The sequence below is a fragment of the Mya arenaria genome, chromosome 4, assembly GCF_026914265.1.
Source record: "Mya arenaria isolate MELC-2E11 chromosome 4, ASM2691426v1".
NCBI lineage: Eukaryota > Metazoa > Mollusca > Bivalvia > Myida > Myidae > Mya > Mya arenaria.
Genome location: NC_069125.1, coordinates 21751737 through 21776470, shown reverse-complemented (window position 1 = coordinate 21776470; position 24734 = coordinate 21751737). Strand labels below are relative to the sequence as shown.

Sequence of the window (24734 nt, the reverse complement as noted above, 5' to 3'; positions counted from 1 at the left end):
CAAGGTAAGTTAATTTTTCTGTTGATTTATAGAAAAACCAAACTTTCTTACTTTATTGGGTAACAAGTTTATGCCTTAATCCAGCTTATGGTAGCTTTAGCAGAAGCGGCACTCTTGCAGCATTGGTTATGCAGTATTGATTAGAAATTTGATTGACATCTTGTAAGATTTCCGTTGCAGTATTGTTTATAAATTTGATTGACATCTTGTAAGATCTTTTCTTAATTTCATTCTAACATTCAAGAAAACATTTTATTCAACAATCTCTGCAGGATCTGTGTATCATCAATGCTGGAAATAAGACTCTGCCTCCAATAGGCGAGTGCAGGAAACTAAACTACATATGCTTTCAAGTGTAGCATGTAGAATTTAGAATTTGTATGAATTAGCAAATGAGACTTAGTATGAATGTTGCAGCGAAACTAAACACACAAGATACTTAATTAGAGTAATTTTCAGTTACGTCTCTTTTTGATAAAAGTAAAGATAAAGTCATACAACAAATTAATTGGCTATAATTTCTGATTGCCCATAACAAAAACCTGGTTTCGTCGCATTGCGGCGCTTCTTGTTAAAATTTTTATTCCCCTCCGAATCTAACAGTTGGACGTCCGTCATTCCATCATTCTATCCGTCCATATCTTGGTAGGCATTGATCAGAAAATGTTCAAACTTGGTCAGAATGCTCCCCTTGATCATATCTCGACCACTTTTAAAAGTGGGTCACATGGAGTCAAAAACTAGGTCACTAGGTCAAATCTTAGAAAAATATTTGGAACATCAGGGATGTGATTTGTCCGCGGATCTAATAGCCCCAGGGACCCCCCCCCCCCCCCGCAAAAAAATAAATAAAAAAAATACATAAATATATATTTTTGTTTTTAGCTGACTTAAAAGAGCTTCTAAAATGCCAGTTTTTCTTCTACAGCAGTGTGCTTTTGACCCTAAAAGTGCCCCAAAAACCCATGGCCGGAATGGTTTCAGCCCTCCAGCTGCCAGGTCAATCACATCCCTGAACATACAGAGGCATTATACATGGTCAAATATTCATGAAACTTTATCAGAATGTTTTCCTTGATGAACTCTTGGTCGTAAATAAAACTGGGTCAGATATGATCGAAAATTAGGTCACTATGTCAAATCTTAGAAAAATATTGTCCAGAACCATATCATTGTAATGATTGGTCAAGTTATGTTCAAAATTGGTCATGATGTACCCCTTGAAGAAATATGGAACACTTAATAAAGTGGGTCACATGGGGTCAAAAACTAGGTCAGTAGGTTAAATTATGAAACTTAATCAGAATATTTTCCTTGATGAAATCTTGGACTTATTTAAAACTGGGTCACATATGATCGAAAATTAGGTCACAAGGTCAAATCAATTTTTTTGGTCCCGAATGGAAATGATTGGTCAGATTATGTTCAAACTTGGTCATGATGTACCCCTTGATGAAATATGGACCGCTTGTAAAAGTGGGGCATATGGGGTTAAAAATTAGGTCACTAGGTCAAATTTTAGAAAAAATCTTTGAAACACGTTAGAGGCAATATGTATGGTTTTATATTCATGATACTTGATCAGAATGCTTTCCTTGATGAACTCTTGGGCATGTTTTAAACTGGGTCAAATGTGATAAGAAATTAGGTCCCTAGGTCAAATCTTTCAAAAATCTTGTCTGAAACTATTTTATGGTGGTGATTGGTCTGATTAAGTTCACATGGTAAGAATGTTCTCTTAGTTTTAATTTCGACTGCGTTTTAAAAGTGGGTCATATGGGTCAAAAACTAGGTCACTAGGTCATATCTTACAGAAATCTTGGGAACGCTCTAGAGGCAATACATCTGCTCTAATTTCCATGGAACTTAATTAGAATGCCTCGATGAAATCTTGGAATAGTTTGAAACTAGCAGGTCATGTGGGGTAAAAAAAGAGGTCACTGAGTCAAATCTTAAAAAAACCTTGTAGACACTCTAGAGGCTATATTTCTTGCATATATCTGGACCAATCTTCATGAAACTTGATCAGAATGTTTGCCTTGATGAAATCTTTAGTTTGGAACTGTGTAACATGGAGTCATAAACTAGGTTTCTTGGTCAATTCTAAATGTTACAAAACTCAAACTCATATATATATATTTCATCAACAATTGATTTCCATTCCTTGACTTAGCCCAATCAGGCGGGGGATATCAATTCGATGAATTTGCTTGTTATATTTAGTAGTACATGGGTCTGCCTCGCAACTAAGAAGTTATAATTTCAAGCCCCATACATTCTCTTTGTCTGTTTAAAGGACACCAGTATTGGATGAAATCTTATTATTCCTATATGTGTATATCATCAGCTTGTAGCTGTTTTAACAATCAGGCCTTTTTAACCAGGTTTTCACATAGTGAAACCTGGTTATTAGAATGGCAAACATCGTTGTTCAGCCGGGCGGCCGGGCGGGGTCAAACTCACCTATGAAACAGAATAACTTTAGTAAGGGTTGACATATCTTGACCAAACTTGGTCTATAGAAAGAGTTTATGAGTACCTTTCATGGGATTGCGTTTGGGGTCCCCTCGGGTCAAGGTCACTTACTAAAAATAAAAAAAACTGTTGAAACTGAATAACTTTAGTTAGGGTTGACATATCTTGACCAAACTTGGTCTATAGGAAGAGTTTATGGATACCTTTCATGGGATTGCATTTGGGGTCCCTAAGGTCAAGGTCACTGTTACTAAAAATAGAAAAACGGTTGAAACTAAATAACTTTAGTTAGGGATGACATATCTTGACTTAACTTGGTGTACAGGAAGAGTTTATAGATACCTTTCATGGGAGTGCATTTTGGGTTCCTAGGGTCAAGGTCACTGTTACTAAAAATAGAAAAACAGTTGAAACTGAATAACTTTAGTTAGGGTTGACATATCTTGACCAAACTTGGTCTATAGGGAGAGTTTATGGGTACCTTTCATGGGATTGCAGTTGGGGTCCCTAGGGTCAAGGTCACTATTACTAAAAATGGAAAAATGGTTCAAACTGAATATCTTTAGTTAGGGTTGACATATCTTGACCAAACTTGGTCTATAGTAAGAGTTTATGGATACTTTCATGGGATTGCGTTTTGGGGTCCCTAGATTCAAGGTCAAGGTCACTGTAACTAAAAATAGAAAAACAGTTGACACTGAATAATTTTAGACAGGGTCTACATATCTTGACCAAACCAGGTATAAAGGAAGAGTTTATGGATACCTTTCATGGGATTGCGTTTGGGGTCCCTAGATTCAAGGTCAAGGTCACTGTTACTAAAAATAGAAAAATGGTTGAAACTGAATAACTTAAGTTAGGGTTGACATATCCTGACACAACTTTGTATAAAGGAGGAGTTTATGTATGATTGCGTTTGGGGTCCCCTCGGGTCAAGGTCACTTACTAAAAATAAAAAAAACCTGTTGAAACTGAATAACTTTAGTTAGGGTTGACATATCTTGACCAAACTTGGTCTATAGGAAGAGTTTATGGATACCTTTCATGGGATTGCATTTGGGGTCCCTAAGGTCAAGGTCACTGTTACTAAAAATAGAAAAACGGTTGAAACTAAATAACTTTAGTTAGGGATGACATATCTTGACTTAACTTGGTGTACAGGAAGAGTTTATAGATACCTTTCATGGGAGTGCATTTTGGGTTCCTAGGGTCAAGGTCACTGTTACTAAAAATAGAAAAACAGTTGAAACTGAATAACTTTAGTTAGGGTTGACATATCTTGACCAAACTTGGTCTATAGGGAGAGTTTATGGGTACCTTTCATGGGATTGCAGTTGGGGTCCCTAGGGTCAAGGTCACTATTACTAAAAATGGAAAAATGGTTCAAACTGAATATCTTTAGTTAGGGTTGACATATCTTGACCAAACTTGGTCTATAGTAAGAGTTTATGGATACTTTCATGGGATTGCGTTTTGGGGTCCCTAGATTCAAGGTCAAGGTCACTGTAACTAAAAATAGAAAAACAGTTGACACTGAATAATTTTAGACAGGGTCTACATATCTTGACCAAACCAGGTATAAAGGAAGAGTTTATGGATACCTTTCATGGGATTGCGTTTGGGGTCCCTAGATTCAAGGTCAAGGTCACTGTTACTAAAAATAGAAAAATGGTTGAAACTGAATAACTTAAGTTAGGGTTGACATATCCTGACACAACTTTGTATAAAGGAGGAGTTTATGTATACCTTTCAATGGATTGCATTTGGGGTCCCTAGGGTCAAGGTCACTGTTACTAAAAATAGAAAACAGACACTGGCTGAAGTTCTTCTGTCAATCATTAAAAACCTGGTTTCATGGCATTGCGGCGTTTCTTGTTTTTTTTGTTACAATTGTATTAACTACATTATATCGCAGCTGCTTGGTGATATGAGAAATTACTGCTTACAATTTTGTTTTGGATGAATTTCAGGGATGTGGATAGACAAAAGGCTTCAGTTGACCCCCGCATAAGGCCTCCTCATGAGCCTATATTCTCCAGTAATGTGCAGGGTCTCACTAGGACCAAAATGGAGGGAGGTATCACTTTTCAATTTTATGTTCTTTAAAATCGATTGCTTCGAAGAGTTTATTTTTGGATTTTTCGTAGTTTAACAAATGTTGGATCATTGATGTTATAGTATGGATTGTTTAAAACCAACACAAAGCATGATTTTCATCATTTTCGCATTCATTAAATTGAAAATTTCTTTTCATTGAAATTGTTTGGTTACTACTAATGTTCACAATATAACTTTTGATCAGGTGAAGGTACAATACCTATTGAGGCCGGTTTTAAGGTGCAAACGTTTGATGGCATTCAGCGCGGAGAACGTTTGAGGACTATGTCATGTACAGATAAGATCTGTCGCTGGAATACAGTCGGAATGCAGGGGGCACTGTTGTCTCACTTTTTGGAACCTGTATACTTGGATTCTCTTACACTTGGTTAGTGTGAGCACACATACTGGGCTACTGTGTACTTTAAATGCTTTCTCATTCACTGGACTCATTCTTTCTTGACTTGAGAATTTGTACATTGTATTTGCACAAACTTCTAGGATCTGATGCTAAGTTTAGGATGATTTTAAAAAATATTGAATGATTCCACAAGTAACTGCTCTCGATATTTAAAGGTTATTTCGTTACAATGGAATATTTTCCATTAATTTTGGAATTGTTTTAGTAATATTTATATTAAGTTTGATACTATCAAAATGAAATCTTCTTAGTCTTACTATTATAATCAAAATAAGTCTTACTATTATAATCAAAATAAGATACTAGTTGAATAGTTTATATTTTATATTAATATTTTTGTGTCAGGTTTGCTTTATGACCATGGTCATCTTGCGCGGGCTGTGTGTTGCCGGCTTGGGCGTGGGGAGGTGGAGCTTGACTCCTTGCTTCCAGCCCCTTTCCGTCTTAACCACCCGTGGCTTGGCCGGGTCACTGTGTGCGACCCACCGCGCGAGGTCCAGAAAACCAAGGCCCTTAGTGTTAACTGGAGTTACGGGGACAAAGGGCCAGAAGTCACTGATGGAACTCAAGGGATCTGTCTTACAAGGTTTGATTCATTCAGTATATTTAGGGCTGTTCCAGGAAAAAATGTACTGGATGTAGAAACTGAATTCTGAAAATGGGGGACGACCAAGACAATTATAATTGTTTTTAACCCCCACCACCACCATTTAGATAGGGCTGATACCCCCAAGCCTACACTAGAACAGGGCTAACGCCCCCAACCACTAAAAGTTTCAGGGGATATATGAATTAGAGACTTTGCTCACATTCTTGTCAAGAAATTATAAAACTAAAATTATGTTCAATAGATGTCGCAAGTTTTAAAACTCTTACTAAACTTCTATCTTTCAAACTTTTTTAAACCCTTTGAATACTTACAACAGCCGCTGCCGTCTCCATTTGTTTTTCACAGGCTATTCAAGCTCTGTAGTTTTGTACCCTGGGGTTTGAACCATTTAATCCTTCTCCCAGCCTGTGGGTAGAAACCTTGTTTTCTGTTTACAATTTTACCAGCATTTTGGGATATGATGTAAAATGTTGACGAGGATATTCAGGTAATTTTGCCAATGGGCCGCCAGTTCACATGATTGATTATTTCCAACCGGTAGCTCAACGACTATTCAATCGTCTGGTGAATCATATCTATTTTTAAAATTAAATTGAAAACCCATGAAAATCTCTCCAGATTTATACGAATGGTCACCCTTTGAGACCCCCAACCAACACATTAGAATATGTATTTCTCCCACCAACCCCCATACCAATACTATAAGTATCTTCCATGGCCGAGAGTGTAAGATAGGTTCATTCCGACCCGAGCGTAGGGTGTTTTGCGAAAACGAGGGTTGGGATAAACCTATCTTACACGAGCGGCTATGGTAGATGCTTTTTCTCCCAACTCAGTTAAACAAAATTAAGTAAAAATAATTTGTTTGCTGGAACTCTTTTGTGCTTAGTGAAAATAATTGCGTATGGATATGCGATAAATGGTGGTTGTAATGGATATGCGTGCAGTAATTCAGATAATGTTAATAGTCAGATCGGTCTTTAAATAGTTCTAAGGAGAGTAAAGCATTATTTCTTGAAAGGTGCGTGAAAACTGTGTTATTGTGACATTTGAAGAGAGAAATAATTAGTGTTCTAAATATTGCCATAAGACAAGTTTTCTATGATGCTACAGACAACAGTCTTTAACAAGGGAGGTAATTACAATATGGTGACCGTTAAAAAGAAGTTCCATACGGGTATTTTATCTTCACCCGTGGGCAAGATAAGAATTTCTAGCATGGTTAAATTATTATACCCCCCAAAACAAAGTTTTTATACCCCCCAAAACAAAGTTTGGGGGGGGTATACTGGAATCGGGTTGTCCGTCTGTCCGTCTGTCTGTCTGTCCGTCTGTCCGTCCGTTTTTTTTTGTCCGGGATTCATCTTTGTCGTTATTGAACAAATCTTTTTCAAACTTTCAAATATTAATGACCATGATGTAAACCTGTGCCTCCGTGGATTTGGTCAGAGTCGCATGATCCTGAGTGGAGTTGTGGCCCCTTAATGAGTTAAATTGGGCAAAATTAGCTTTGTCCAGGATTCTTCTTTGAAGCTATTGAGCAAATCTTTTTCAAACTTTCAAATATTAATGGCCATGATGTAAACCTTTGCCTCCATGAATTTGGTGGGAGTCACATGATCCTGAGTGGAGTTGTGGCCCCTTAATGAGTTAAATTGGGTAAAATTAGTTTTGTTCGTCCTACTCCTTCGTCATTTTTGAATGAATCTTTTTCAAACTTTTAGCCATGGTGAGAACATTTGCCCCTGTGATTGTGGTTGGAATCACATGATCATGTCTCCAATTATGGCCCCTGAATAAGTTAAAATAGGCAAAAATTATACAGCTTTGTCTAGCCTAATCCTTGGTCATTTTTTCTATAAATCTTTTTCAAACTTTCAGATGTCAATGACCATGATATGAACTGTTGAATATGTGATTTGGTGCACCTGTATTAATCAGAATGTTTGCATGGCCTTAAAAAGACCTTTAATTGATTTTGTCCTTAAAAAGACCATCAAAAGTCCTGAAGTTAGGTGCATACAGGCCTTAAATTTGTTACAATATTCGCTTTGGTGGCCTACTCCTTTGTCATTAATGTATTGCCTTGTGCTTTCTAATGATACCATAACTAAGGCCAGGGCAAACAACCTAGACAGGGAAGGGTTGGGGGGTATTCGTTAGCCTTTGGCTTACAGTTCTAGTTGGATCTACTTATCTGAGGTGGGAGAACAATTGATCTCCAAAAACACTCCCCATCAAGACATTATGAATCCTTTAACACCCGCCACCAAGACAATTTTAATTCATCTCTGTTCTGACTCCTGTTACCTTTTTTCCTGGTAAAGCCCTTAGTGTTAAGTGGACATATAAAATGAAAGAGTTAATGATACTTGTCTAACTCACTGCTCCAATCTGGTAAACTTGGAAAGGTTGATTCAACGGTAATAATTTTAGCTTATTTTACAAAACAAAACAAATTTATTTATTTTTATAGATTTTCCATTTAATTAAATATTTTTAGCGGGACTATTCAAAAAAAAAAACTCGCTACGGCATTGGCGTCTTAGGGCAAGAAAAGTTTTAGGGCAGGTTGGGAATTTTACTCATCTCCAATAACGTGCGTTAAATTGACTTGATTCTTCATCAGACAACTAAATGAGACAACTCTATATTATCCTAAATAACTATGGCCATTGATATACTTGTTCATACAATTGACCTGATACTATATATAAATGTTCCGGGCCATCAGATAATTATATTTTGGTATGCGAATGTCTACGGTATTACTGTAAATTATGTCTCCCCCATTCATGTTGAGACATATTGTTTTTGCCCTTGTCTGTCAGTCAGTCAGTCCGTCCGTCAGTCAGTACGTCACACTTAACCGCCTGTACGTATCCGCTCAATAATTATAGAACGCTTAGACCCAGGAACGTCATACTTGGTATGCTGGTTGGTCATGACTAGTAGATGACATCTATTGATTTTGTGATCAGTAGGTCAAAGGTCAAGGTCACCATAACCTTGAGGTGAAAAAAGGGTTTCCGCTCAATAACTAAAGATCCTTTGGGTCCAGGAACTTCATACTTGGTATACTAGTTGTTCATGACTATTAGATGACCCCTATTGATTTTAAGATAAAAAGGTCAAAGGTCATGATGTTTACTATTTTGAAATGTATTTTGGGCCGGAGGCCTTTATTTACAAAATAAACTCTTGACTTGACTTGGTCAAGGTCGCGGTCACCTTCAGGTAAATAAACACTATGTTGGGAGTGACCTTAAGCTTAAAAATGGTTTTTGCTCAATAACTAAAGAACGATCAGTTTGTCAAAGGTCAAGGTCGCCATGACCTTGAGGTGAAGAAACGGTTACCGCTCAGTAACTAAAGAACGCTTGCACCCATGAACTTCATACTTGGTATGCTAGTTGTTCATGACTAGTAGATGACCCCTATTGATTTTCATGTCCATCATTTATTTTTTCTCAGCTACGACCACACAATAGGGGAGACTAGGGCTTTTTCAAAAAAGCATGTGGAGCAAGTGTGCTCGTGCTTCCAGTTTGTAAAAACGTGGTGGCTGTGATCGCTTTTTTTTATATAAATAGTGGTGATAGCAAACCTAGTTCGAAATATTTTTGTGTTCAAACATTGATTTTATTACACCACTTTAGTGTGGTACGAACGGTGAAATAATCTTAAATTTGTGAGTTTCACAACTTTACAAGTTTTTGCCACATGTAGGGGCATATTAGCAGATGCTGAATTTAAAGGCTAAAATTTAGAGAACGCCACATGTTGAAAAAAAAAACTCACTGTACTTTAGACATCTAGCAAAAGGCAGGGCCACAATTAAAAAATTCTTTGTTTGCCCTTTACCGACCCTAAATTTTAGAGGTGGGTCGGTAGGTAGGAAAAATATTTTATTTTTTTCTAGAATTTGATCTTGAACACAAAAACTGGTGTTTGTATGTTTGACCTTTTTTATTTTTTTCTGGTGGATGAACCATATTGTTGCAACCATTACATTAATATATGGGAATGCATTTTAATATTTAAATTATTATTAAATGATATATAGCTTTATATGCATGGTTCACCTCATTTCTGTATTTATCCACCTTGTCGTGTGTTGTAATATATATTTGTAAGCTTGACTGTACTTCAATATATAAATGTATGCTGTATTGATATGCTTTACTGTACATGCAGGACACTTTGCTTTGACCCCACCTTGCACTAACTTCTTGCATGATTGTAGATCTAGACACAAATGTGTAATATTGGCATTTCTAGATGTGGTTTTTCAATCTTTTCACTGCTAGTCATTTTACACCCCATACATTATCATACTAGAAGAGTGCAAGACAGTCCCAAGTCTGTAGAAAAGGGGGAGGGAGGCATGTTTTAACTATATATGCAAAATAAATTAATTTTGATAGAACTCGTGTTGTTACTTTTAAATGTTAAACTCTCTGTCAGATGGCAGAGTATTATTGCTTGATTTGGAATTCTGACCTTGACAACATTCTAAGAGTGACATGTATGACCAAACATGTTGCAGCAGTGTTTGTATAAATGGCAGTGTAATTATTGTGAGGTAGAAAGAAACTTCCGGTCTGATCATATAAATTTGGGGGAATATGTAAGAATTTCATATCAAGCATGGTCCATCAATGCATCACACCTGGAATATCTATACCATATTTACTTTAAAAAGCAGGGATTTTAAATGTTATTTATTCACAAAGCTAACAACTTTACCATTTATTTATAGCAGAAAACTGATACACATGTATGGACAAGAATTGTGCACAGTTATAAAAATACTTGTGACATTCTTGGGACAATCCTTTAACAGATACAATTTCTTTAGTTACATGTGTAGAACACACAAAAATGTCTGACTAGAAGACTAGAAATGTCTGACTAGAAAACATACAGTGGCATAATTATCATGCTATTTACATCGAACTTGGTTTTGGAATGTTCACAACTCTTAAAAAAACAAGAACTGTATGGACAAGAATTGTGCACAATTTTTGTTTTTTTGCTGTTTTCCCCCTGCATCATCATGGTGAATACATTCGAGTGGGAAGCTTCGTCACCGTCAACATTGTTGTTCTGATCATTGATATCACTTTCTCTTTTTATATTGTAAGTAACATACTTCAACGAACAGTCAAAGGTATTGAGCACCGAAATACTTTCAGAAATGTCTGGATGGAAACTTTCGACATCGGTCCTGTTTTTGCAAACGGAAATTGTAACGGAATCCGTTTTTTGTAATGTTACGTTTGCCTTATTCATGAAGTCTGATAATACATCTTCCCATGTGTTAGTGGACTCGAAAGAACTTATTTTATTTTTCGCAATTTGATTTAATTTACCATCAATATTAATAAAAACACTGTAACAAACTGTTAATATGGACGCCATGATGATGAACTGTTTTCTAGACGCTTGCAAATCGTTCACAAAACGTACAACAAGCGCTTCTTTTGTCTTGATTGATTTAAAGAACCCAACGATTGAGCGGAAAGAAAATAAACTAAACTAACGGCGAAAAAACAGCGAAAACAAATCGTGACTGCAAAATTGAAAAAAAAAATATTCTCACGAATTTTGCAATAAAATATTTTGGGTCGGCGGCTTTTTTTCGGGTCGGTCGGTAAAGGGCAAACAAACTTAATTTTAATTTAGGCCCAGTACTGCTACAGACAAGGTTACACTGCAAAAATAAATTATTTAAAAACTAGTGACAAAATATTGTCTAATTTGAAAACTCTGCGGAAATATCTGACAGCTATGGTCAGCACAAATCAGAAATTGGTCTTCAAGTATGATCAGAGATAAGTTCTAATTGAGGACTGAGGTTGGGAGGGTTCAGTTTGATAACAATGACCAATATTGTAAACAGTCAGAGGATAGTCAAAGTGTCTGAGTTGCTGGAGCATACATGCCATATTTTTGAAAGGCTCCCCAGGGGATTTTGTTCAGAATTTCTTGGGATTTGAGTCACAAACCAGGGGATTTTCATCATTGCCATATAGTTCTTCGGTGGGTGTAGCATTTAACTTTTTTTACCCTTTTTTTTGCAAAATCCAGAAGTATTCTATTTACACTTCATTAAGTCATTTGTATTTTATGAGACACTGTATTCTTGCATAATAAAAGCATTCACTTGCATAACAAAATATTTCATAGAAAAATATATTAATTTAAATGGGCTTACTTTCCTCTAAAGTCGATCAAAAAATCTGCCGACTATCAGAAAGCGATGAATATCAATATTTTTTACTTCTTCAAATTCCCAAATTGTCTGATTTGTTTGTAATTGATAAAAAAATTCATTACTTTTTCACAGCATTGTCTATCAGTTATTATGCTCCCCTTTGAAGAAGAGGGGTATATTGCTTTGCACATGTCGGTCGGTAGGTCTGTCAGTCAGTAGACCAAAGCTTGCACGTGTGATAACTCAACAAGTCCTGGACGTATGGTTATCAAACATGACATGAAGATAGAGCCTGACCAGAGATGACCCCTTGATTGATTTTAGGGGCCATCGGGTCAAAGGTCAAGGTCACAGTGACCTTGAATGATAAAAGGATTTTAAAGCTTGTCTGAGTGATAAACCAACAATGCCTAGACCTTTGGTCATCAAACTTGACATTGAGACTGGGCATGACTAGGAGATGACCCCTATTGATTTTAAGGTCATCGGGTCAAATGTCAAGGTCACAGTGACCTTGAATGATAAAAGGTTGTCCGATTGGTAATTTTACAATGCCTGCACCCATGTCCCTCAATCTTTACTTGGAGGTTGGGTCTGATCAGTAGATGATCCCTATTTATTTTAGGGGGTCAACAGACTGAAGATCAAGGTCACATTGACCTTGAATGGTAAAAAGTTGTCCGAGTGATAACTTGACAATGCCTACACCTATGGCTTTCAAACTTGATTTGGAAGTTTGGCCTGACCAGTAGAATACCCCTATTAATTTTGGGGGTCATTGGGCCAAAGGTCAAGGTCCCATTGACCTTGAATGATAAAAGCTTGTCCGAGTGATAACTCGCCAATGCCTGCACCCATGGCCCTCAAACTTGAATTGGAGGTTGTGCCTGACCAGTAGGTGACCCTTATTTATTTTGGGGGTCATCAGGTCAAATGTCAAGGTCACAGTTAACTTGAAGGCAAAGCTGACAATTCCTTGACCTATGTGTATCAAACTTGACATGATAACTCAACAATGCCTGCACCCATGGCCCTTAAACTTGACTTGGGGGTTGGGCCTGACCTTTGGATGACCCCTTTTAATTTAAGGGGTCAAAGGTCAAGGTCACAGTGACCTTGAACGCATAAAGCTTGTCTGTGTGATAACTTGACACTGCCTGCACCCTTGGCCCTCAAACTTGACTTGGAGGTCCATGCATATTTCATACAATTGTCCAAATTACGGTATCCTGACAACATGGCGCTCAGGGGGGGAATAATGTTCGACAAACATTTCTTGTTTTAATCTCATTCTGTACCGCATAATTTACTGTTACCTTCAAATTAATAATCCTTTCGTTTAAAATGACATATTTCAACACAATGTTAAGAATGTCTGATTGGATCAAAAATAAAGTTCAACCAATATAAAATCCACTCGTCTTTTGACCAGTCTACTTGACACTTGTTACGCAAATTTCTGTCAGTTTCAAACAATGCAACACATGTGCCTTAGTATTGTTTATAGTATTATTGTATTAAATTATATACAATATTTGATACATTTTATTTATTTCCTTTTTACATCTGATGGGTTTCATAATGGTTCCTTATTCTTAAACAAACTGATATTTCTTGTGTCTATATGTTTCTTTTGATTTTATCACCTTTAATATATTATGCTGTAGATAATCTTTATGCAACAGGCTTAGCTAGACAAGTTTTGATAGCTAAGCCTGAGTGAGACATTTCAAAGATTCCTGTTATTTCGTAACTTTTTAAAACAACAATATGTTAGATATGATTTATTCCTACTGGTGTTCCATAGAACTGTATACATGTGTTTATATTTTGGTGATCATTAAAACTTTAAAAACATTCATTGTGAGTTGCGTCAGCACTGAATCCACACATATAATACCTATTATGACGTGAATGTGTGGATTCAGTGCTGACGCAACTCACAATGAATGTTTGGGAACATTTAGTGCAAACATCCTACAGTTGTAAGGTTTATGAAAGGAGTGTAAAGGGCAAACAAAACCAACATATTCTTATATATAAGATGGGACATTGACAAGATGTTAAACCATTTAAGAAGGTTATCAACAGTGACAACCTCAGTTTCAAAGATATAACTTTAAAGCATAAACTATGCTAATGGTTTTTACCAATTCAGACAAGTCATGATCTTTTATGTGTACTGGTATGAAGAAGTAAATTTTTTTACAGTTTAGTAGAAACGAAGTTGGCCAGGCTTTGACTGTTCTTTGTTGCATTTGATAGCTTATCCTCCAGATAGGAGGCTTTGTGTATATACAGTTATGAAAGACCACCTTTCTCGAAAAATAAGTTATGGAAATAAGGATGAAGGTGCATTTTTGATAAGTAATATAAAGTCATTTAAACTTGTTTCTGGAGAAACAGTAGCTAGATGGGTTAAGACAGTAATGATATGTGCTTGTGTAAGTGATGTATTTGGAGCACATAGTGTAAGATCAGCAAAAATATCAAAAGCAAACTTGAGTGGAGTACCAATTTTAGAGACATTCTTAGTAGAGCTGGCTGGTCTAGTCAGAGCACATTCACAAAAGGAAAGGTCCTAAAGTGTTGAGGAAAATGTTTTACGGCCACTTTTTGCTTACCTTGGTTAAGTCGATGTTTGATTGTACGCTCCCTCCTGGCAGAAATATTGAAAAAAAAATGACAAAAAAGCTTTGAAGATTGATTTTGCATGTGCAGTATACATCTTGTTTAATCCAGTAGTAATTCTAACACACTCTGTCTCATAGAATTACAATCAAATATTGAATTAACCAGTGTAAGTCTTATTAATTTTTTAGCTCACCAGAGCACGAAGTGCTCAAGGTGAGCTATTGTGATCGGTCTTTATTCGTCAGTCCGTCAGTCTTGTCAACAATTGCTTAAAAAACATCTCTAAAACGACCAGTCCACATTCACTGAAACTTTACTGGAAGCTTCCTTGGATGACCTTCTACAAAAATACAACAAGGGGTCAGGATTGATCAACAACAACAGCAACAACAACCATACATGCCATATCCCCCGGCGGGGGGAAAAATCCCCCGGAATTTCGATCCAACCCCCGGTCTCCCGGCGGGAGGTAAAAATCCCCTGGATTTTTTTTTTTTTTTGGAGATTTTACATCAGGCAATAATGACAAAGTGAAACCACAGTATGTGAGTGAAACTGAATGTAAAGAAACAACTCGGCAAGGGTGAAATGACTGTTTAAAAAAGGTTTGATAAATGCCAAAAGGAAACCTACGGTAAACAACATGTGATCAATTAAATTTAAGTAATTTTTATTATGATCAAAGGCAAAGAAATATTACTATTTTGGAAAAGGAAGAAATTAATAATATTCATTCCATTCTCTTGGTGTCTGAACTTCATCATAGCTGATAGTATTAAGCAGAATTTTTTAAAAGACTTTGGAGGAAGGTAAATTTAATTTACAGTATTACAGTATGACATGACAGTGTATCATAAGAATATGATAAATCATGACATAAAATAATTCTGTATAATGAAAAAGTTAGAGGTTTTCATAGCAAAATATATGTGAATACATTTTTTGGTACTTGCATCTAAAAATACTTTGAAATTTCGCCAACTTAAACCTGCTAAAAAAATCCACCTGAATACTACCAAAATCCCCCTAAATTTCAGCCTTTCTGAACAAATCCCCCTGAATGGTCTCCAGAAAATATGGCATGTATGAACAACAAAATGGCTGACTTCCTGTTTTGCTTTAAAAAAACATCTACTCTGAAACTACCACTCCAAATTCAATTAAACTTTACAGGAAGCTTCCTTGGATGACCCTCTACAAAAATACAACAAGGGGTCATGATTGATCATCAACAACAACAACAGCATCAACAAAATGGCCAACTTCCTGTTTCGCTTTAAAAAAAACCCATCTCTTAAACTACCAGTCAAAATTTAATTAAACTTTACAGGAAGCTTCCTTGGGTGACCCTCTACATAAATACAACAAGGGGTCGCGATTGATCAACAACAACAACAACAACAGCAACAACAACAAAATGGCCGACTTCCTATTTTGCTTTAAAAAAACATCTCCTCTGAAACTACCACTCCAAATTCAATGAAACTTTACAGGAAGCTTCATTGGGTGACCCTCTACAAAATTACAACAAGGGGACACAATTGATCAACAACAACAACAGCAAAATGGCCAACTTCCTGTTTTGCTTTAAAAAAATATCTCCTCTGAAACTACCAGTCCAAATTTAATGAAACTCTACAGGAAGCTTCCTTGGGTAACCTTCCACAAAAATACAACAAAGGGTCGCGATTGATCAACAACAACAATCTGGCCAACTTCCTGTTTTGCTTAAAAAAAAACCCATCTCCTCTGAAACTACCAGGCCAAATTCACTGAAACTTTACATGAAGCTAATGAGCATGACCCTCTACAAAAATACAACAAGGCATTGAGATTGATCCACAACAACAACAACAACAAAATGGCCAACTCACTGTTTTGCTTTAAGATTATCTCTGAAACTACCAGGCCAAATTCAATGAAATTTTACAGGTAGCTTAATTGCATGACCCTTTACAAATATAAAACAAGGCATCGTCATCAGTAAAGATAAGTTTAAAATGCAACAATTTTATGAATGCTTTATCACAGAGTTGTGGCCCTTTGCTTAGGTGAACGTTTTAGGGCCATGATGGCCCTCTTGTTTAATTTAGTAAGACAATGATTTATAACGCATAAAACAATTAAGGCCCCTGATTGACAAGAATGTTGTTTAAAAGTTTTTGACACATAAGGACTTTTAACCATATCAAAAAAAAATCTTTGACATGATGCTTCACACAAGATTTGACCAACAACTAAGTAAGATGACTCATTAAGGTCTTTAAATGCAAGTTATGGCCCCTGATTGATAAACAAAGTTGGGTTAAGTGTTTTGTTAATAAGGGCTTTTGATTATATCTGAAAAAACTTTATACTACAAACACAATACTTCACCTTCAATGCCGAAGACAATTATGTTACTTTTATAACGGTGTCATAAACAGACAATAAATCAGTCAGTCGTATACCGTATGTTGAAAATTACCGATTCTGATACTATTTTTTTCTGAATTTCTTATTTTAAAAGAGCCAATTTCGGCCTGAAATCAACCTCAGAAAAAAATGTCAAAAGCTTGTGACTGTTTGTAAGATGAAGGCATTTTTTTACATTGAAATCTGAGGGGAAAAAGTGTGTCTTATAACCAGTCATTTATGGTAGTTAATTCCATATGATCCTCAATACAAGTTCTAGCCCCTGTTTTTGACACGCACATATTTCAGCAATAATGCATGCTATTCAGTTATATATCTGATGGTCTTAGCATGTATAGGCTAGTGTGTTGTCTTTATTAATGGCAGCTGTTGTTTCAAATTAAACCGAATAATCCACTTTTATTTAAATATTTGTTTAAGGTAAAAGTTTTTTTATTTATATGTATTGCTGCCTTTTAGGTCTTCTATGCTGATAATGTTACTGCGAACAAAGCTGTCAACTCCTTATTATTATTCATGCTTTCACACTCTCAGACTTATTCATAGATGCCGGAAAGGTCAAATTTGTTTGCATTTAAAGAGTTCAGGGGAAATGTCAGCGATATGGACATGTATATTACAGTGAAACTGCGTTCCCTCGAACAAGCGGTCGCTCGAGAACCGGCGTTCCCTCGAGGTCGGAGCTTGGTCCCGAACTTTTTTCCTTCTATTTTCATATAAAATATACCCACGCTGCCTCGAAACCTAATTATGTCGAGCAGTCGAGCAATATCCTCGGTCCCAAGTACACAAATTGTTCACAAAACCTTATGGCTCCCTCGAGGTCATAATTTCACACTTTTTCCCGAACGCGTGTTCCAAAATAAACAAACAATTGCCAGGTGTTAAAATTTTCGCAAGTTGTAAAAATTGCAATGACAGTTGAAAGGCAATTTGATAAGGTGTGAAAAACCGTTTATCACTGTTAACGCTTGACCGATATTAGTTGATATGGGCATTTGAGATGATAATTATGAGAAGTTAATGACGAGAAGTTAATTGTTAGAAATTTAAATGAGTAATAAAAATATGAATAAAACACTACCATATCGATCCAACATCGGAATATCCGAAAAGAATTCCTTCTTGTCACTTTGCTTTGCAAAATGGCAAATGAGAAAGAACTTACAAATTGTCGAACACCTGAGCAATCTAGTGAAGGACCCATGACTGGGGGAATAGCTAGATAAAATACACTGAAAGATATTTCATATCAAACTGGAAAATTGAAAATCGGGTCGTTCGAAACATCGGTTCCCTCGAGGTTTTGGCTCGGTCCCTGGCGACCTCGAGCGATCGCAGTTTTTCTGTAGATGGAAAAAGTAAAAATTTATTGTCAAAATTTACAAAATGGTATAAAACTAAGGGGAAACTTTATATCATAGCTGGGGTGTAACGTTTTAAAGGCTTAGGTATGCAACTGGAGTTTGTCAGTTGTCAGTTTTCCTTTTTGTTTAAGTTTTAATATATTTCACTTATTTTCAGCCAAAAGAAGAGCTTCTTCTCACGGTGTTCTAAGAGGAACATGTTCATTCGTTTCCGTGCCCTTTGTGAGAAGTTTTCACGCAGTGATCTCATGGCCCTGACCACGTACCATGATGTCAAAATGGCTGCCACAGACTTTGTGGCAGCGAAAGAAATCATGGTTAAGAGACTGAAAGAGAATGGTTGTGGAAAATGGGTGTCCAAGCCTGTGGAGGAAGATATGTTCACCATAGATGATGGAAATTAGATGAGAAAATATTATGTACTGAACTTTATTTATGATTGGACCAAAACAGAATTGTTTAGAATGTTTACACTGAAGGTTTTTATTTGGTTTTTAGCTGTATGGGGGACAGGAGGTGTTTGGACAGTGCAGGAATTTAATTACTTAAAAGAGGAGTTGTCATTTTAGCTGACAGCATTTTAAGCAATTTCATTGGAAAAGGTCAGTTTTTTTTCAAAGCCTAGAGGTATCCCCGTAGTCTTATGATTTTTGTCTTCATCCATCAAACTATTAAAGATATCCTTAACATGAAACTTTGTACACATGGTCACACTGACAACTACTCTGGTAAGATGTACCACCATCTACTTGCAGTGCTCTTGTTTACATAGTTTAGTGACAATGCAGTAGTACACATAAGTTTCCAATGATTATCTGTACAGCACATTTTACTTTGTTAGCGCACCAATATGTGTGAAGCACAAAACACTGGGAACATTTTAAAGATTATAATGGATGGAGGAAAAGGTTAAAACCATTCATCAGTGTTAAGGAATCACTAGATTATGATATTAACAAAACCCAATATGTAAGTATATATCTTTATGAACAAAATATAGTATTCAGTCGAAACTCGATGGCTCTATATTCTAGGGACCGGCCAAAATACTTTGAGCCTCGAGAATATCGAGCCAAGCAGGATTGCTTACAGAATGTTATTTTTTTATTCGTTACAAAAAGTCTTGTTTACCTCGTTTGTTACACTATCTCCGCAAGAGAAGAGAAGAGTATTAATTGGACATAGTTACACATCGTAAAGTTCGTAACATGACTTATTCGATACTTAGAAAATATCATTTGATTATTTTTATTTATTATAAAAATACATTTATGCGAAAACAACAAACAAGCAATTTTTAACAGTGGGTAAAACTAACATAGCTTATAAGTTATATTGAAATGCATAGAAATTTATAGATTGATAACAATTAGAGACAGAACTTGAAGTGATGGCATGTTTATTCAAACTGTTAAACCATTTAAATTTGGTAATAATTATAACACCAATTTTAATCGATTTATAGCACCTTGTGCTAAATGAAGCCAAGCAAAGAAATCAAGGTGTGAGATTCTTAACTGAACCAGCGAAAATGACATCGACCAAAGCAAACAAAACATAGTGTGAAATTCTTACTTGGGACTGCGAAAATGACTTCGAGCGTGTAGAAAAATTGACCCTCAAGATATCGAGTCATCCCATAAAATTTTATATGAACAAAGGGTGAAAAAAAATCGGTCCTTTTAATCTGGTACGAGGATATCGAGCCATGAGATATCGAGCCAAAGAGTTTCGACTGTATATCTTTTTTGCAGGTTAGTCATAAAAAGTTTAAATCATTTACAGAGAACAGTCTAAAGATACCAAGAATACCCCGGTATTCCGTAAACAAGGTTGTTACAGGATAGGCTAAAATTAATAACTGATTTGACTGACAGCAGTTTGGAAATAGTAATTGGTTTTAAAGTGAATTTGAATGCACAATTATATTTTCTGCACTTTTTCATCATTGATTTCATTTAATTGATTTAATGCAGATTTGTCTAAAAGCGGCAAACAGATTAGAACAAGTTTATTGTATGAATTTATTTTTGGCAGGTTTTATTTCTAAATAAAAGTATCACCAGACTTTCATCATCTATTGTTATAAAAATGAATCTAACTGCTAAAAAGACATGTTAGGACAGTGTTTAACTTTTTCAATTTATTCTAGTACCTAAAACAAAACTTTGCTAGGATTCTCTGAGAGAATGTGAAAAACCACTAAGTTTAAGTAGACTCAAAACATATATTTTCAAGAAATAGTTTTGATCCACTCTTGTGTTACAACTATGTAGTAAAATTGTAATGGTGTCACTTACTGGAAATTAACCTGTTTGTTTTATGTCACCAAAAGTGGCAATATTAAAATCACACCGTCTGTCCATCTAGTTATCTGTGTCCGTACTATTGCTTTGTCATGTAGAGAGGGAATTTAAATAATTTGCTGCATACTTGCTGCATAAATGCACATAGGTAGTGTATAGTTGGTAGTGTCCAGGCTCTAACTTTGTCGTGCAAAAAGATATTTTAAAATGACTTTGCATATGTGTGTGTGTGTTACATAAAGGCAACGTGCCGAATGAAAGAACCATTTCCTGCCTCTTACTACACACTTGACGTCAACCATCATGGTCCCCATGCTTATAGTTTATGATAGCTTTTCCTGGGTGTAGGCATATTAGTATTAGTACCAGGTATTTGCATTATCCATTTAACTGGATGGCACTTAGGGGGCATTTGTCATTTACTTTGACAGCTCTCGTTACTTGTTACTTATGATTATGTTTTTATGATTTGTTTATGTATATTAACACAGAAATACACATGTACCAAAGTTCAGGAATGACAATGTTATAAATGCTTGCAATGTACAAGAAATTAACCTGTTTGTTTTATGTCACCAAAAGTGGCAATATTAAAATCACACCGTCTGTCCATCTAGTTATCTGTGTCCGTACTATTGCTTTGTCATGTAGAGAGGGAATTTAAATAATTTGGCACATGTGTCGGTATATAAAGGCGACAAGTCGCGTGCAGGACCCAAGACCTTACCTCAATGTTCAAGGTCACACTTACAGGTGTATATGTTAAAACCGTATATTGGTGTCACCCTGTGGTCAGTCGGTCAGTCAGGAGCATAACTTGAAAACTACTGAATGGAAGCTAATTAAACTTGATACCATGGTAAAGCACAATGAGTGGAAGTGCAGTGTACATGCAGAGTTATTGCCCTTTGTTACTTTTTCTTGTCCAAAGCAATACTTGAAAACTAAAGGATGTAATTTGATTCAACTTCATACAATGGCAAAGCTTATGCGAAGTCACTGTTGGCATGATGTTGCGAGAGAGTGATCTTGTGTTGTCCACCAATCTTACTCACATGCACCCAGGCTGGGAATGGAACCCGGGTCTCCTTGGTGAGAAATGAGTGTGCGAACCATTGTGCTTACCAGACAGGTGTATCATTATGGAATGCTGCATATACATGTATGCATATAATAATTATATATCTATATATATAGTTGGTTGTGTCTAGGCTGTAACTTTGTCATGCACGGGCTGTTACTTTGTCATGCACATAGTAATTTTAGAATTAATTGGCATATGTGTTTGGTACATAAAAGTGATGTGTTGTATGCAAGACCAAAGACTCAAACTCAAAGTTCAAGGTTACACTTGGAGTTTTATTATTATCGAATGCTGCATAAATGCACATAGGTAGTGTATAGTTGGTAGTGTCCAGGCTCTAACTTTGTCATGCAAAAAGATATTTTAAAATGACTTTGCACATGTGTGTGTGTTACATAAAGGCAACGTGCCGAATGAAAGAACCATTTCCTACCTCTTACTACACACTTGACGTCAACCATCATGGTCCCCATGCTTATAGTTTATGATAGCTTTTCCTGGGTGTAGGCATATTAGTATTAGTACCAGGTATTTGCATTATCCATTTAACTGGATGGCACTTAGGGGGCATTTGTCATTTACTTTGACAGCTCTCGTTACTTGTTACTTATGATTATGTTTTTATGATTTGTTTATGTATATTAACACAGAAATACACATGTACCAAAGTTCAGGAATGACAATGTTATAAATGCTTGCAATGTACAAGAAATTGTTTTATTTGATGACAATTAGTCATGACTTACACGGTGTAGCTTTGAAATACATTGAAACTCACATGGTGTAGTTTTGAAATACATTGGTACAGTTCCATTAAGGCTAAAAAAAATCCTATGTTTCCGGTAACATGGCGAAAAAAAATAGGGTCGGTCGGTCGGGATTTTTTATTAGGCCACTGTTTTTTGATTGTTAGTTTAACAAACCCGCCGCTCAAAAAAAAAAGCTCAGAAAAAAAAATTGGAAATTCCAAACTTTTTTATTCTTTCAGATCCGAATTTTGCCCGTCGATTTAAATTAAACATCGGGAAAAGAAAGACAACTCCTTCCATATGAACTTTTCATCGTTTCTATAGCCAGTCGTCTATAAGTCATCAAGTCGTAAGCGCTGGTTTTTGTATCCAGACGTTTGAATGGACAACAACGCTCGAAGAAACATGGTGAACTGGTTACAATTAATCTATTTCTCAGGAAACAGTAAATTCATTTGTTTAAAAAATGAAAAGGATATTGTCTATGATATTATTAACACAAGCATTCCCTCTAATGCAATCGTTAAGAATGTATGTGGATATCGAACGGCTGGAAATGCAAATAAACATGATGGGAGATCGTCACACCAAATGACATGCCGGGCTCCTTGTTGATTCAAATCGGGTCAAATTTATTGTCAGTCCAGAGTTACAGATAAGGTGCGTATTCGCGTTAATACGCAATTACAATTATAGAAAACTCAATTGTTTTAAAAATCGATGAGTAACAAAACGCAAAAGCAGAGGCAGGATACGCAATTAATTTAAAAAGGACGCGTAATGAATTAAAAATGAAAGTTGGAAACTCAGATTTTGATGCCTGGTTACCCCGAAATATTGTTGTATTATTCTAAAGTGTATTACGTATTTGAACGAATTAACATATGTAATGGACAAAGTTATGACCATACTTTTGTTCTTTAAGTATAAGTATACAATACTTTTAATTAAAATTCAAAATAAATAATCGTAAAAGCGCGATTTTTAAAGGAACTATTTGACGTCGATAGTGATTTAAAATTACTGCGCTTTATGACGTCAGTACACAACGTCGCAGGCGCTTTTTGGAAAAATGCGCAAAAGTGCGTTTTCTACGTCAATTTTTCCACAAATTCATAATTTTAGGTATGCAAGAGCAAATATCAATCATGTTTTCCCGGTCCGGGTCGAAAAATCCGGACCGGAAACACATGATAGATACTTATAGTATTAACTCAGTTAAAAATAGATTAAGGTTTCCGTAATTGGCCGATTATTTTCCGGAGGCAAGTCGGAAATAATCGAAGACATAAAGACGCTTTCCGTTGATAAACGAGTAAATACGATGGTATACAATTATAGACGGATGCAGGCGGAAACTCACATGTTATTTTCAACTTTTCCCGCGAAGACAACAAAAAGTAATTGTTCAGTGATTGGAAGAAAAGTCTTGTATAATATATCACTGGTGGTAAGATTCAACCCTGTTTTGTGTTTAAAGTATTAAATTGTTAATAAGTAGCTTATAAACTAGCTTATAACCGTCATGTTCGTATGAGGAGGAAAAAAAAATTAAAAAAAAATTCAAAATCTTGTTTTTTTGGGGTAGGAAATGAATTCCTACCCCTAAAAGACAAGATTTTGAATTTTTTTTAATTTTTTTTCCTCCTCATACGAACATGACGGTTCGTTAAACAAACAATAAAAAATAAAAGGTCTTATACAGTTTCGATTTCATGCAATATTCTCATGCATAATAATAATAATAATAATAATAATAATAATATAATAATAATATCTTTATTTAGAGAAGGTATAAACACATTATGACATAATTACAGGTTCAACCATAACAACATCATATTTACAATGTGGCCTTCTATGAAGAAAAACAAACAAACAAAAACAAAATGCATTTGGTAAATCATAAAACATCTGCATCGCACTTATACATTCCTATACAAGAACTTTTGATGTTTTGAATATAATTATTCTATACAAATCATGTTTAATTAGCATAACAATTATTTCAATATACATCATGTACACGCCGACAGACACTCAATAAAACACAACAATTTATAAAACAACAGTTATTTCAATCTTTAAGATAATGAAAAGATGATATACTTTTTTGAAACTAATGATATGCACATTTCAAGAGGTGCACTTTATAATTATGCTTAAATGTATTTAACTTTTTTGCATTTCGTATTTCATCCGGAATAGTATTCCAAACCTTCATACTGTAGTACGAAAAGGAATCCATGAAATATTTAGTTCGCGGTGTTTGTATCAAAACTAAATCTTGTTTTGAAGTTGATCTTAGAGAATAGTGTTCATTATTTGCAAAGATTAGCAATTCAGACATATACCT

The 24734-nt window shown here is 35.6% G+C and overlaps 1 protein-coding gene and 1 long non-coding RNA gene across 2 annotated transcripts in view; one reads left to right on the top strand and one right to left on the bottom strand.

Annotated features, from left to right (window-relative positions):
- LOC128230583 (uncharacterized) overlaps window positions 1–22406 on the top strand; it is a 93001-nt gene extending 70595 nt beyond the window's left edge. The window contains exons 8-11 of the mRNA XM_052942999.1: window positions 4446–4552; window positions 4778–4960; window positions 5339–5579; window positions 18397–22406. Coding sequence (XP_052798959.1) covers window positions 4446–4552; window positions 4778–4960; window positions 5339–5579; window positions 18397–18643 — 778 coding nt within the window. The 3' untranslated portion in view covers window positions 18644–22406. The remainder of the gene's footprint in view (window positions 1–4445; window positions 4553–4777; window positions 4961–5338; window positions 5580–18396) is intronic.
- LOC128230585 (uncharacterized) overlaps window positions 1–24734 on the bottom strand; it is a 319871-nt gene that overhangs the window by 147261 nt on the left and 147876 nt on the right. The window lies entirely within an intron of this gene.